The sequence below is a fragment of the Solanum lycopersicum genome, chromosome 5 (genome assembly GCF_036512215.1).
Source record: "Solanum lycopersicum chromosome 5, SLM_r2.1".
In the NCBI taxonomy this organism is placed as follows: domain Eukaryota; kingdom Viridiplantae; phylum Streptophyta; class Magnoliopsida; order Solanales; family Solanaceae; genus Solanum; species Solanum lycopersicum.
In genome coordinates, this window is record NC_090804.1 from 6555732 (window position 1) to 6568176 (window position 12445).

Consider the following 12445-nt stretch of genomic DNA (forward strand, 5'->3'; position numbering starts at 1 on the left):
AGCCCTACCTTCTGGACATGCTCAACATTCCACCACACTAATGCCCCCACTTGGGTTACAAGCCCACGCTACCAAGCTCGGCATTTTGAGTTCTGCTGCCTGCGAAAATGAAGAGGCAAACAGATATATTTATCAGCGATGTGGAAAAGCACTTGGGGAAAAAAAAGATAGATTATGTCATGAATAGAAAATTTGTTATTAATTCAACAATAATATAATCAGTGAAATTTCACAAGTGATATCTGGGACTGGAAGGGTAGATTATACACGAGAGATGATTTTCGAAAGAACCTCAATTAAAGGGTAACAAAGTAAAAGAAGAATAAAATAGCGAGGCAAACATAACAATTAACACAGATAAGCATTGCAGAGCCTACAAGATAGGAGTAATAACAAGGACAAAATAATGTGATTATCGAAACACAATAAACAAGATATAATGATAGATATATTAATTAAAATAAAGAAGATAGAAAAGGTCTTGTCTTAACTGATTAACAACCTCATCTGGAAATCTAGTTACTCTGAAATCCAGTAGAACCAAGCTAAGCTAGAAAAAATGGCTTCTGTTTTCTCTTTACCCTCTTCATCTTTCCTCTGTCCACTCAAAACCACAAGATTCAGAACAAAGATTCAATCTTTACACAGTTCCCCAAAATCACTCTTGATAAACTCTCTTCAGTTGCAAGAACTTGACCCAAATATCCCAGAACCAGTCCAAACATTCTGGAAGTGGCTATGTGATGAAGGAGTTGTATCAGCAAAGACACCTGTAAAGCCAGGAATTGTACCAGAAGGTTTAGGGTTAGTTGCTAAGAGAGATATAGCTAAAGGGGAGACAGTTCTAGAAGTTCCTAGAAGGTTCTGGATTAATCCAGATGCTGTTGCAGATACTGAAATTGGGAATGTGTGTACTGGATTGAAACCTTGGATTTCTGTTGCTCTTTTCTTGCTTAGAGAGAAATGGAGAGATGATTCAAAGTGGAAATATTACATGGCTGTTCTTCCAGAGTCTACTGATTCCACTATTTATTGGTGGGTCTGCCTTCAATTTGCTTTCTTTTTTAGATTTATGAATAATTTTGCTTGCGTTTCCCAAGGTAGGTGTAAGGTCTGCATATTGAAGGCAGATTTTTGTGTATTTTTTGCCCCCACTTGTGCAATTACACTGGATATGTTGTTATGAATAATTATTTTGGAAGTTGTATTGCTGATGAAGGTTCTTGATATGTTCTTCCAGTGCAGGTCTGAAGAGGAGCTTTCTGAGATTCAAGGTAATCTAATCTGCTTTACTATGTAAAAGCAGAATTGCAGATTTTTGTGTTCATATACTCTGTGCCACCCACACCGTCTGAGTATTTTATGGAAACCGAAGCCCACAACTAGCTTTCTTTTTGTATGTGTGTGTCTTTAAGCTCGTAAAGGGGAAGTAAATCGAGCTCCACGCCATTGTATAAACATTTTTGGATTGTGTAGTATGTAGAACTTAAATTCTTGCTTTATTACTTAAGTACTTGCCCCATGACAAAGTACTCTAAATTGCAGCCTTCCCCTTGTATCTCTACAAGAGTATGTTTTCGTGCCTTAAACACATGACCTTGAGGTTACCAAAGGAGCAACTGTATCATCGCGTTATGGCTAGTCCTAGTTGCTTATATTGTTATTGTCATAAAATTTTGGACTATTGAGAGATGTCATATGGTTACAGAACCTCTTGAAGTTTGTTTCCGGCTTTGGATGCAATATTTTATATGGTAGGCTAGTTAATGGTTTTCATATAACCTATGAAATTGTGATCCCTTATTGACTTAGTTAGAGATACTGTTAATGCCTTTGCATAGGGTTGTTACATGATTGTCTTGATTACACTCCATGATCAATTGTGTAGAACACGATGGCATTTTCTCTAAAGATGATGAAATTGCTCGTTGCTATATAAGAAATGTGATGTCCCTTGTTTGGTTAAGTGAGAATTTGAGAATTTCAGGTATTTGTGATTCATTTCGTTTGTCATGCTATCATTTGCAGGGACTCAACTTTTAAGCACAACATTGAGTGTGAAAGATTATGTGCAAAATGAATTCCGAAAAGTGGAAGAAGAAGTCATACTTCCTAACAAGCAGCTTTTCCCTTTTCCTATAACGTTGGATGATTTCTTCTGGGCATTTGGAATGCTCAGATCAAGGGCATTTTCTCGTCTTCGGAATCAAAATCTTATTCTGGTTCCTTTTGCTGACCTGGTAAGATATTAGGTAAATGAAAACTACTTAGATAAGCAATTGAAGTATTTTAATGATGCCGACTGCTCATAAGAAGCCCACAATGGTGAGAGAGGCTCTGGCTCTGTGCACCTGCAGTAAATGTTCATTGTTATATAACATTTCATCATTTTATTGGCTATGATGGATTGTGTGAATAACGTTATATGAATGGTTTACTTATCAGACAAACCACAATGCAAGAGTTTCCACAGAAGATCATGCCCATGAAGTTAGGGGACCAGCAGGTCTGTTCTCATGGGATTTGTTGTTTTCTTTACGAAGTCCATTGAAACTGAAGGCTGGAGACCAGGTAAAGCTTATTGAGTTCTTCAATCCATCTTCACTAGAGAACAAGTCATTCTGTTATTGTTCATTGAAAAACTGATATTGTGAAAACAATTATTCATCACTTCCTATCTCATAATCACATGCATCAGGTAGCATTTCAATTTGATAGCCAACTTGGTTGATTTTGACAGCTTTTCATACAATATGACTTGAACAAAAGCAATGCTGATATGGCTCTTGACTATGGCTTCATCGAACCAAGTACTTCAGCTCGTGATGCGTTTACGTTAACTTTGGAAATATCAGAGTCTGATGATTTTTATGAGGACAAGCTGGATATAGCAGAGTCAAATGGCCTAGGAGGAACTGCTTACTTTGACATAAAACTCGGACAATCTCTTCCCCCTTTTCTGATTCCATATCTAAGGCTGGTTGCCCTTAGTGGAACTGATGCTTTCCTACTAGAATCAATTTTCAGAAATGCTGTTTGGGGTCATCTTGAGTTACCTGTCAGCAGAGCAAACGAGGAGCTCATATGTAAAGTCGTACGAGATGCATGCACATCTGCACTTTCAGCCTATCACACCACAATTGAAGAGGTATATATGTTTACATCACTAGTTAATTCTGTTACTAAGACATCGTCATTGCCTCTTGTCCTACTATATTTAAGTCGTCCATGTTTCATTGTCACCTTCCTTTAATTCTATGGTATCTGGATTCTCAATCTTATGAATAAATCCGCTTATGGCATTGAACACAACAATGATTGTAGGATGAGAAACTGATGGAGGAAGGGAACCTCAGTTCAAGGCTTCAGATAGCAGTAGGGATAAGAGCAGGAGAGAAGAAGGTTTTACAACAAATCGACGATATCTTTAGAGAAAGAGAACTGGAATTAGATGAATTAGAATACTACCAAGAAAGAAGGCTTAAAGATCTTGGTCTTGTTGGAGAGCAAGGAGATATCATATTTTGGGAGCCAAAATAAGGACACACTTCAGCTAATCTTATGGTCTGTCTAGTTGAGTTATATTACAAGGTCACTTTTTATTTGATGTAAATACTTAAATTACGAGCAGTTTTTGATAGTCAAATGCCTTTATGATGGTTGTTAATGTTTATGGAATCGCGATTTTCCCCGAGTTCTAGCAGCATTTCCTTTTCCAGCTGATGTTCAGGCACATAATGAGTACTAGCAGATAATAAAACAACTAACTAGAAATAGGAAGAAGAAAGAACAACATTTTCTTTTTTCCTTCTATTAAGTATTAATCCTTTTTCCTCAAGTGTAGTCCCACATCGTTGATAAGTATACCTATTTGCCTCTTTATTTTAGCAAGAAGCAGAGTTCACATTGCCGAGCTCAGTAGCGTGGGCTTGTAACTCAAGTGAGGGCATCAGTGTGGTGGAATGTTGAGCATGCCCAGAAGGTAGGGCTTGTGTGACAATTCTCTGGCCTGCCCTGTCCAAGCAAAGAGTTGGGTCTTGTGGGCCAAGCGAAGGCTTGGGCTGCTGGGCTCTTAAAGTGGGGTGGACTGCGTGAGGCTGGTTTCACAGAGCAACGAATAGCTCCCGCTCTGTGCAGTGGAAGGATAACGAGCCAGTGTCATATAAGTTCAACGAATGGCTGGTTTCACAGAGCAACGAATAGCTCCCGCTCTGTGCAGTGGAAGGATAACGAGCCAGTGTCATATAAGTTCTAAAGTGGGGTGGACTGCGTGAGGCTTGTTTCACGCAACGAATAGCTTCCGTTTTGTGCAGTGGAAGGGATAACGAGCCAGTGTCATACAAGTTCAACGAATGTCTGATGGGCTGTTCTAATTAAACTACTACATTTTTGGGCTTGATTCCTAAAGTGGGGTGGACTGCGTGAGGCTTGTTTCACGCAACGAATAGCTTCCGTTTTGTGCAGTGGAAGGGATAACGAGCCAGCCAGTGTCATACACGTCCAGCGAATGTTTGATGGGCTGCTCTAATTAAACCACCACATTCATTTTTGGGCTTGATTCCTAAAGTGGGGTGGACAGCGTGAGGCTGGTTTCACGGGCAACGAATAGCTTCCGTTTTGTGCAGTGGAAGGGATACCGAGCCAGTGTCATACACGTCCAACGAATGTCTAATGGGCTGCTCTAATTAAACCACCACATTTTTGGGCCTAATTCTAACTCTAATTAAACCACCACATTTTTGGGCTTGATTTCTAACTCTAGCAAGTTTTTAAACCACCACATTTTGGGGCTTGATTTCTAACTCTAGCAAGTTTTTGATATTGATATATTCAAATCAACATTATACATATAAGTTTATTTTTATTATTTTATTATTCTTATCTTGATTTTTGTATTTGAGTAAAAAGTTCATAATATTCTTATATTCAATTTAAAAAGTTCAAAAATTAGGTTTTATATTTTTTAATTTTGTTGTTTCCCAAAAACTTTAGTGGCTGATCATTCTCGAAATCGAATAAATCTTGTTAAAGGTACAATACATTAACAATATTGTACTAAATTAAACAACCTTTTATTGTTTATTTTCACTCATGAATTTCTCCTTGTAGGGATAACTCTTCATCTACCAACACTCAAGTCGAGAATAGATCTAAATATAAGAACGATCCAATCAAGATGAAAGAATTACGCCAAATTTTAATTAACATAACAAATATATCATAAGATCAATATTGAATACATATTAGGTTTATATATATTTAGTTAAGACTTCATATATCTGAGTTAAAGTTATGTGTATCTATGGAGAAAAAATTTAGATACTAGAAAAAAGGGAAGAATTTTTTTAAAAAATCCTTTTTTATTTATGATAAGACAAATACTACACAAATTGTGATTTATTCCAAAATTTGTGTGTTTCTATTACATTCATATTTAAATACACAGAATAATATGTATGCTTATTATTCATATCTAACTCTGGCAAGTTTTTAAACCAACACATTTTTGGGCTTGATTTCTAACTCTAGCAAGTTTTTGATATTGATGTATTCAAATCAAACATTATACATATAGGTTTATTTGTATTATTCTTATCTTGATTTTTGTATTTGAGTTAAAAGTTCATAATATTCTTACATTCAATTTAAAAAGTTCAAAAATTAGGTTTTATATTTTTTAATTTTGTTGTTTCCCAAAAATTTTAGTGGCTGATCATTCTCGAAATCGAATAAATCTTGTTAAAGGTACAATACATTAACAATGTTGTACTAAATTAAACAACCTTTATTGTTTATTTTCACTCATGAATTTCTCCTTGTAGTGATAACTCTTCATCTACCAACACACAAATCGAGAATAGGTCTAAATATAAGAACGATCCAATCAAGATGAAAGAATTACGCCAAATTTTAATTAACATAACAAATATATCATAAGATCAATGTTGAATACATATCAGGTTTATATATATTTAGTGAAGACTTGATATATCTGAGTTAAAGTTATGTGTATCTATGAGAAAAAAATTGAGATGCTAGAAAAAAGGGAAGAATTTTTTTTTAAAAATCCTTTTTTATTTATGATAAGACACTACACAAATTGTGTTTTATTCCTATATTTGTGTGTTTCTATTACATTCATATTTAAATACACAGAATTATATGTATGCTTATTATGCATATGAGATACATGCTTTTGAATATAATATATAAAAATTGATACTTGATACATCAAATTTATACTAGATACATAAAAAAGATACATGAACTTAAAATTAGGTCAAATAAATCGATATATGAAATCAATATTAGGTCATATAAATAAATACATGAAATAAATACTAGACACATATAATAAATACGAGAAACTAATACTAGACATTTGTATAATACATATGAATATACTTAATACTCATGTATCTAAGTGTTTAGTTTGTTGGATACATCATATATTGATCATAGATACATCAAATTAATAAATTTATTACTTCAAGAGTGATAAAATGAAATTGGTCGAATTATATGACCAAGATATACATATTTTTGTCTTTTATAATAATATTAATAAATATATTATTTCAAAGAATAATAAAATAAAATCAACTAAACATATATACACTCCTTGATTTCCGCCTTAATATAAGGGGTTTTATTAATTTAAATTTCTTGTATTAATTGTCTATGTATTCTGAAAATCTTCAATTACTCCTCTAATCAAGGCAATCGATTAGAATCAATTACTTTTTAAAAAATAAAATATGTATCTCGATTTTATATTTGACAAATACATGTATCATCTCATGAATTCAAACTTATGTATATCGAGCATAAAATATGGTAAAGGAAATAATATTCGAAACTATTGAAATTCTTAACAATTAGGACCTAAACTAGTGTAAAAACATCGACTCAAGCCCACCAATATTCCAAAACGATGTCAACAATTCCAACAAAACATCCACCAGCCATACAGATCAAAACAAACGGCGTCTAAGACCCAACAATCGATACATACAGGAACAACTTTCACTAACAATTAATTAATTGGATCAAAAATAGAAAAACATGGTTTATAAATTAATTAAATTACACAAAATATAAGGCATAGATATAAAATGTTATCATGATAACAAAGATGACAATCAATAACAAGAAAGAAGATATAATAGATACGATAATCTTAATTTTGTCGCCAAGATCAAGAAAACAGATATGGAAATTTTATTTTTACCAAGAAAAAAAAAAGAGTTATCCCCCGTTAATTGAATTAAGAAGTTAGATTATTACACGATGCATATAGAAACTTTGGATATGGATTTTATTTATTTTTTTGAATGTTGAGCAATTAGGAAACTTTGTATCGATATTTTATATCTAATTATAATGTTTATTTAAATACTGAATGTATTATTTCGAAGTACAATCATTGGTAGGAATGATGTTTTTGGTCCATTTAGATAGTTAGAAGATATTTTTGTGCAAAATATGTAACGAAGAGTGTATAATTTTGAATCCAAAATATAATAGTGTGTAAATTTTACCAATTTTAAATCTTTTTTTTGTTTTCCCCAAAGGCACAAAACACAATATATAATGTTTGCTTAGTATCACGTTGACTAGTTATAATAAAACATATCTTTTTTTTTTTTTTTGTTATTTTCAAATCTTTTAAAATAAATCTACTAAAATAAGACAATATTAAAACATCTAATTTAGACGTAAAATAAATATTTAAGGAATAAAAAATAGTATAAAATATTCTGAAAGTTGGTTTGTTGGATTAAGGAAAGTCTAATCCGAATTTTGGATGGGTAAATTAATCTTTTTCTTACCTAATTATTCTAATTCGTTTTTAGGAGTCCAATTGGGGTAAAGTCAGATTTTAGTCAGTTTTAGAAAAGTGAATTTCACGCTAGGGCTTGGAGAAAGGAGAAGAACGTTCAAAATTTCTCAAGATTGTCTAAGTTTAACTTGTGGATTTCGTCGAGGGTGATCCCTACAAAGTATGTGAGATCACATAGCGTTGAGTTAATTTATCCACGCTCCAATCATGATTTATTTCAGCGAATTTAAGTTCTTGAAAGCTTAAAAATTGAGTTCTTGATGGATTTTGTCTGTAGAGTCCTAATTATCAGTGTGAAGCGCGCCACATCTATAATTAGGAGGTTGCAATACTTAAGAAAATTATTTCACTTCTTTCACACTCATTTCGTGCATTAGAGCTTGATCTCTAAGATTTACAACAATCGAAAAATAGGGAAGTAAAATGTTACAAAACGCCAAAGTAACTGGCTTTCTTTTTTACAATGGGGAGCTTTCAAAAATAACTATAGCTTGAGCGTAACTAGAATTCGATTGGCTTCAACTATAATTCGTGAGGTAAGAGCGACCGGGAGAGGTAGTAGAGGTGATCAGGATCTGAGAGAGAGGATGAATACATGTTGTGTTCATTGTATCATAAATACAATTGATATATATCAAGTGTATTTGTTCCCCGTGTATTCACTCAATATCAACAAACACAACTTGTATCAACAAATTAGAAACATATGTTTGATTTACCACCTTGTTATCTCCTCCCAAATTTCCCCTACCCCTACGAGTGATTTGGTTTGTCTAGCAAAATAGTATTATGTCCAATTACCCCACAAGTCAGCCATTATTAGGCAATGAGAATGATATACGCAACCAGAGGCAAAGAGATACAATACACAATATAAGCAAATAGAAAAAACCATTGTCATTTCGAGACTGCTAAGAACAGCTCAAAAACAAATGGATGATGGAAAAGTTGGTTGAAATGAGGGCATTATGCAGATTTTTGGGACAAAATCCTCAAACGGTCTCCAGAGCCGGAAGGATATAATCCAATCCACAAGTAGAGCAAGAACACACAAGAATCTCAACTCAAAGATAAGCCAATCAGGGTAAAATCATGATTGCCGCGAAGCAAAAACAATTATTCACAGTATTAATAGTTCAATATGACTAGGTCATAGACCAGCAGAACTAAGATCGATATAGCTGTTTAAGATGCAAGCATTAAAAAGGATAAATAGCTAGTAAATTGGACTATATTGTAACTTCTAGCATACCACTGCACCAGATTGAACACAATCACAAAATGAAAATACGAATACACAGAGACAAATTGATGAATGCTGCAGTTTACATGACATACGAAGTATGCAGCCAGGAAGGGGAATTTGAATTTCTGTTCATATCAGTTCACAGGCATTGCATTGGTATTATTTTGTATGATGGTCTTTACAGATTGCCTCATCTGTAAGAAAAAGACAATTTTAACGTGTTTGAAGCACAACAGGAGCAGATCTCTTGAAACTCTATTTCATAATGTAAACAAACTATCTTTTTCTAAAAAGGTGAAGGTAAGAGAGACGCGAGCTATCTAAAAGATGATGAGATTCAATCAACAAGCAGAAATGAGATGAAATGAGCTAAAGAGATTAAAGAACCTAATCAAAAAGTCATATGAAGAGCACTAACATAAGCCTCAGTTTATCAGCTAATCTACTTGATACACACTTCCTGGAGCACAGTGCTGAATGCAGGTGTAACGTTAAGCAGCAGTAAAAGCATAACCATATTTTTCCAACATAAAACGGCATTTTTCTCTGGGTATGGAAACAAATATTCTCCTCGGATTATCTGGTTGAGAATCAGCGCAACAGGATGCACTTCCTTTTATAGTACAGTGCAGAGGACAACATCAGTGGCTTTAAATGCATTGCACATGCAGATACCCGCCATTATGACGATATGATGGAACCTTTAGTAGCATAAATTACAAAAGATCAGGCGATTAACAGCAGCAGCAAGACACAACCAAAAATCTACTTCATTTGTACTGTCAAGTCTTCAAATGAAATCAATAAAAAGTATAGATTGTAAGGATGTGTATATTTACAGTTTAGGAACTTGAGATTCTAGCAGGCAACAGCACTGAAAGACTGGATCTCTACCCTTTACTTTTTCTGGCATACTATATTCACAATTTGTCTTCAGTCACACAATTGAGAAAATGAAAAACTCATGTACTGCAATGAATAAGCAAAGAAGTTGAGTTGATATCAAATACTCAAACTTTATCAGTATGAGGAAAGGTAACCTTGTCAAGCAAGAACCTTTAGAATCACATAATTTGTCTTTTAGAAATCTTAAATTGTCCAAAACATGGGATTGATGTCATTGACGAGTAAATAGAACAATGTCTCACTTTATTATACCATATTAATATTAAGATAATTCTGATAAGGAATCTGACTGGCTCATGGATCTTAACAACTGATAGTAGAACGTAACAAGATGCAATAACATTACCGTAGCTCTTAAATGTAATCTTGCATTCTTATCTTGCTCAGTCTGTTTCCAGCTGAACACACAGAAAATAGAGAGTTATCTCACTGGTCTTCAAAAGATTCAAACCAATAACCAACTAGTACTCAAATCATATTTCTTTTGATACAGCTGAAAGTCAAAACCTTGCAGGAAAAAAAAAGAAATAGATACTCCTAAACTGATGAAGAAAACAGATAGCAAGTAGTCAATCCATCTGATTTGGATTTTCCTCAATGCATCCACACTTCATTTCTCACAATTAATGCACTCCTAAATTGATGAAGAATACAGATAGCAAGTAGTCAAGCCATCTGATTTGGATTTTCCTTAATGCATCCACACTTCATTTCTCACAATTAATGCATTTACACATAAATCAACAACTACAATACTAATTCCAACAGCAATAAACTAACATCAAATTCTTATTTATCGCAAAAAAATGACGGAAATTGTAGATCAAGAGTTGAAGGTCATAGCTGGAAGATATCTTCTGCTCATTCCAGCATCATTATATCATAAATCAGAAGAAACTATAGTTTACACCAAATTTCGCTGAGTATACAAAAGACACAGAGACAAAATGCAACAAATTATTCAGTTCATGAGAAAACATATAATGTTAAAATTTGAGGCAACTTCAGTACAATTATTGGACTATTCTCTTCCCTCAATTCAAAAGAATCTCCCAATTTCCACTTTTTAATAATCAAAATCACCTATAACATCCCAAGCAAAAAAAGATCATTTTTTTCTGATTCTGTAGACTTACTAGCCTCTGCTTTAGCTAAGAACTATTTGAACTCCCTTCCAATTTGGTGTCGTTGCCTTCATCCTTCAGCTTCTCCTTCTCCTTCTCCAATTCAGCCCCTGCAGCTTTCTCAGCTTGTAATATAGGAGCATAATAGTCAGAGTGCACCTCCATACACTTCCTCAAAGCAGAAGTAACCTCAAAACACTTTTCCACTATATCCTCTTTGTTCTTCTCCCCTTCTTCAATACATTTTTCCCAGTCAATAAAAGAGTCTCTACAACCTCCCCCTTTCATAAACAAGCAAAACCCACATTCACCCTCCTCCTCTTCTTCCTCCTCGTTTCCAATTTCTTCTTGGTCTTCCTCCTTAGGTTTTTGGGTTTCACTCGTTTCAGCTTCATGGGTCTCTTCAATTTCAGATTTTGATTCGTGGGTCGGTTCAATTTTGGATTTTGATTCGTGGGTCGGTGAGGAAGACATGGTGAGGATTGTTGAATTGGGGGAGCTAGGGTTTGAATCTGAAAGCTTGGAAGTTAAGTTTTCCATGGCTGCTCATAAACCTCCTCTTAAACCCTTTTTCTCCACAGAATAGTTAATATTTTATTACTTTTTGGACATTATTTATTTAGAAATAAAAGTCAGGTCAATGAAAATTATTAATGCCAAATGAAAGATCTGTGTTTTTTATAATGCATAAACATAATAATTATGATATTCAAGTTTAGGATTGCATAACTAAATATTTAAATTTAAATAAAATTGAACTGAGTAGACACACTCATTCTACATGATAATTTTGTATTTTGAATAACGTCCTACGTGTATTATGACATGTAAGATATATATATCTACTTATTCAATATTATGCAAATTTAAGTGATTACTTGTGCACACTCAAAATTAGAGTATAATTATTCGCTGAAATCAAGTTAATGATCATACTTATGTATTATGTTTTTTTTGCTTTCCAGGTTGGCACAACATAACACTAGTATCTTCTAGATAAAAATTACCCCTAGCAATGAAAAGGAAAAAGAGAAGATAATAGTACTTCCTTTGCCCCGAATTACTTATTCACTTTTAAATTGACGTACTTATTAAGAAAATAATTATTGATACAGAGAGTTTACAGTTTTCCCCGGTTAATTATGAAATACATAAATTAAAAACTTAAGATTTTTACAAGAAATTCTGTTTTTTTTTCAAAGTATTAATTAAAGGTATAATAGAAAGAAAAAATTATCCTTTCTTAATTTATCAAAATTGATAAAGAATTAAAGACAACTAAATAAAAAAAAAACAAATAATAAAAAACAGAGGGAGTATGAATAC

General features: G+C 33.5%; 1 protein-coding gene and 2 non-coding genes across 3 annotated transcripts; 2 read left to right on the plus strand and 1 right to left on the minus strand.

Moving 5' to 3' along the window:
• Nucleotides 1-436: 436 nt before the first annotated feature.
• On the plus strand, nt 437-3694 carry LOC101259632 (ribulose-1,5 bisphosphate carboxylase/oxygenase large subunit N-methyltransferase, chloroplastic). The gene is made up of 6 exons (XM_004239058.4): nt 437-1035; nt 1246-1274; nt 2029-2240; nt 2446-2571; nt 2741-3148; nt 3325-3694. Exons 1-6 carry the CDS (start codon nt 560-562, stop codon nt 3538-3540), a joined length of 1467 nt encoding a protein of 488 aa, XP_004239106.2. The 5' UTR covers nt 437-559; the 3' UTR covers nt 3541-3694.
• A 214-nt stretch (nt 3695-3908) lies between these two features.
• 7SLRNA (signal recognition particle 7SL RNA, variant B) lies at nt 3909-4389 on the plus strand. The gene is given in 2 exon segments (NR_136883.1): nt 3909-4167; nt 4345-4389.
• Nucleotides 4390-9332: 4943 nt separating this feature from the next.
• On the minus strand, nt 9333-11913 carry LOC101260817 (uncharacterized). The gene is made up of 2 exons (XR_011221119.1): nt 9929-11913; nt 9333-9790 (listed from the first exon to the last, which is right to left on the minus strand). It is a non-coding gene; the product is annotated as an uncharacterized protein (transcript).
• Nucleotides 11914-12445: the final 532 nt, after the last annotated feature.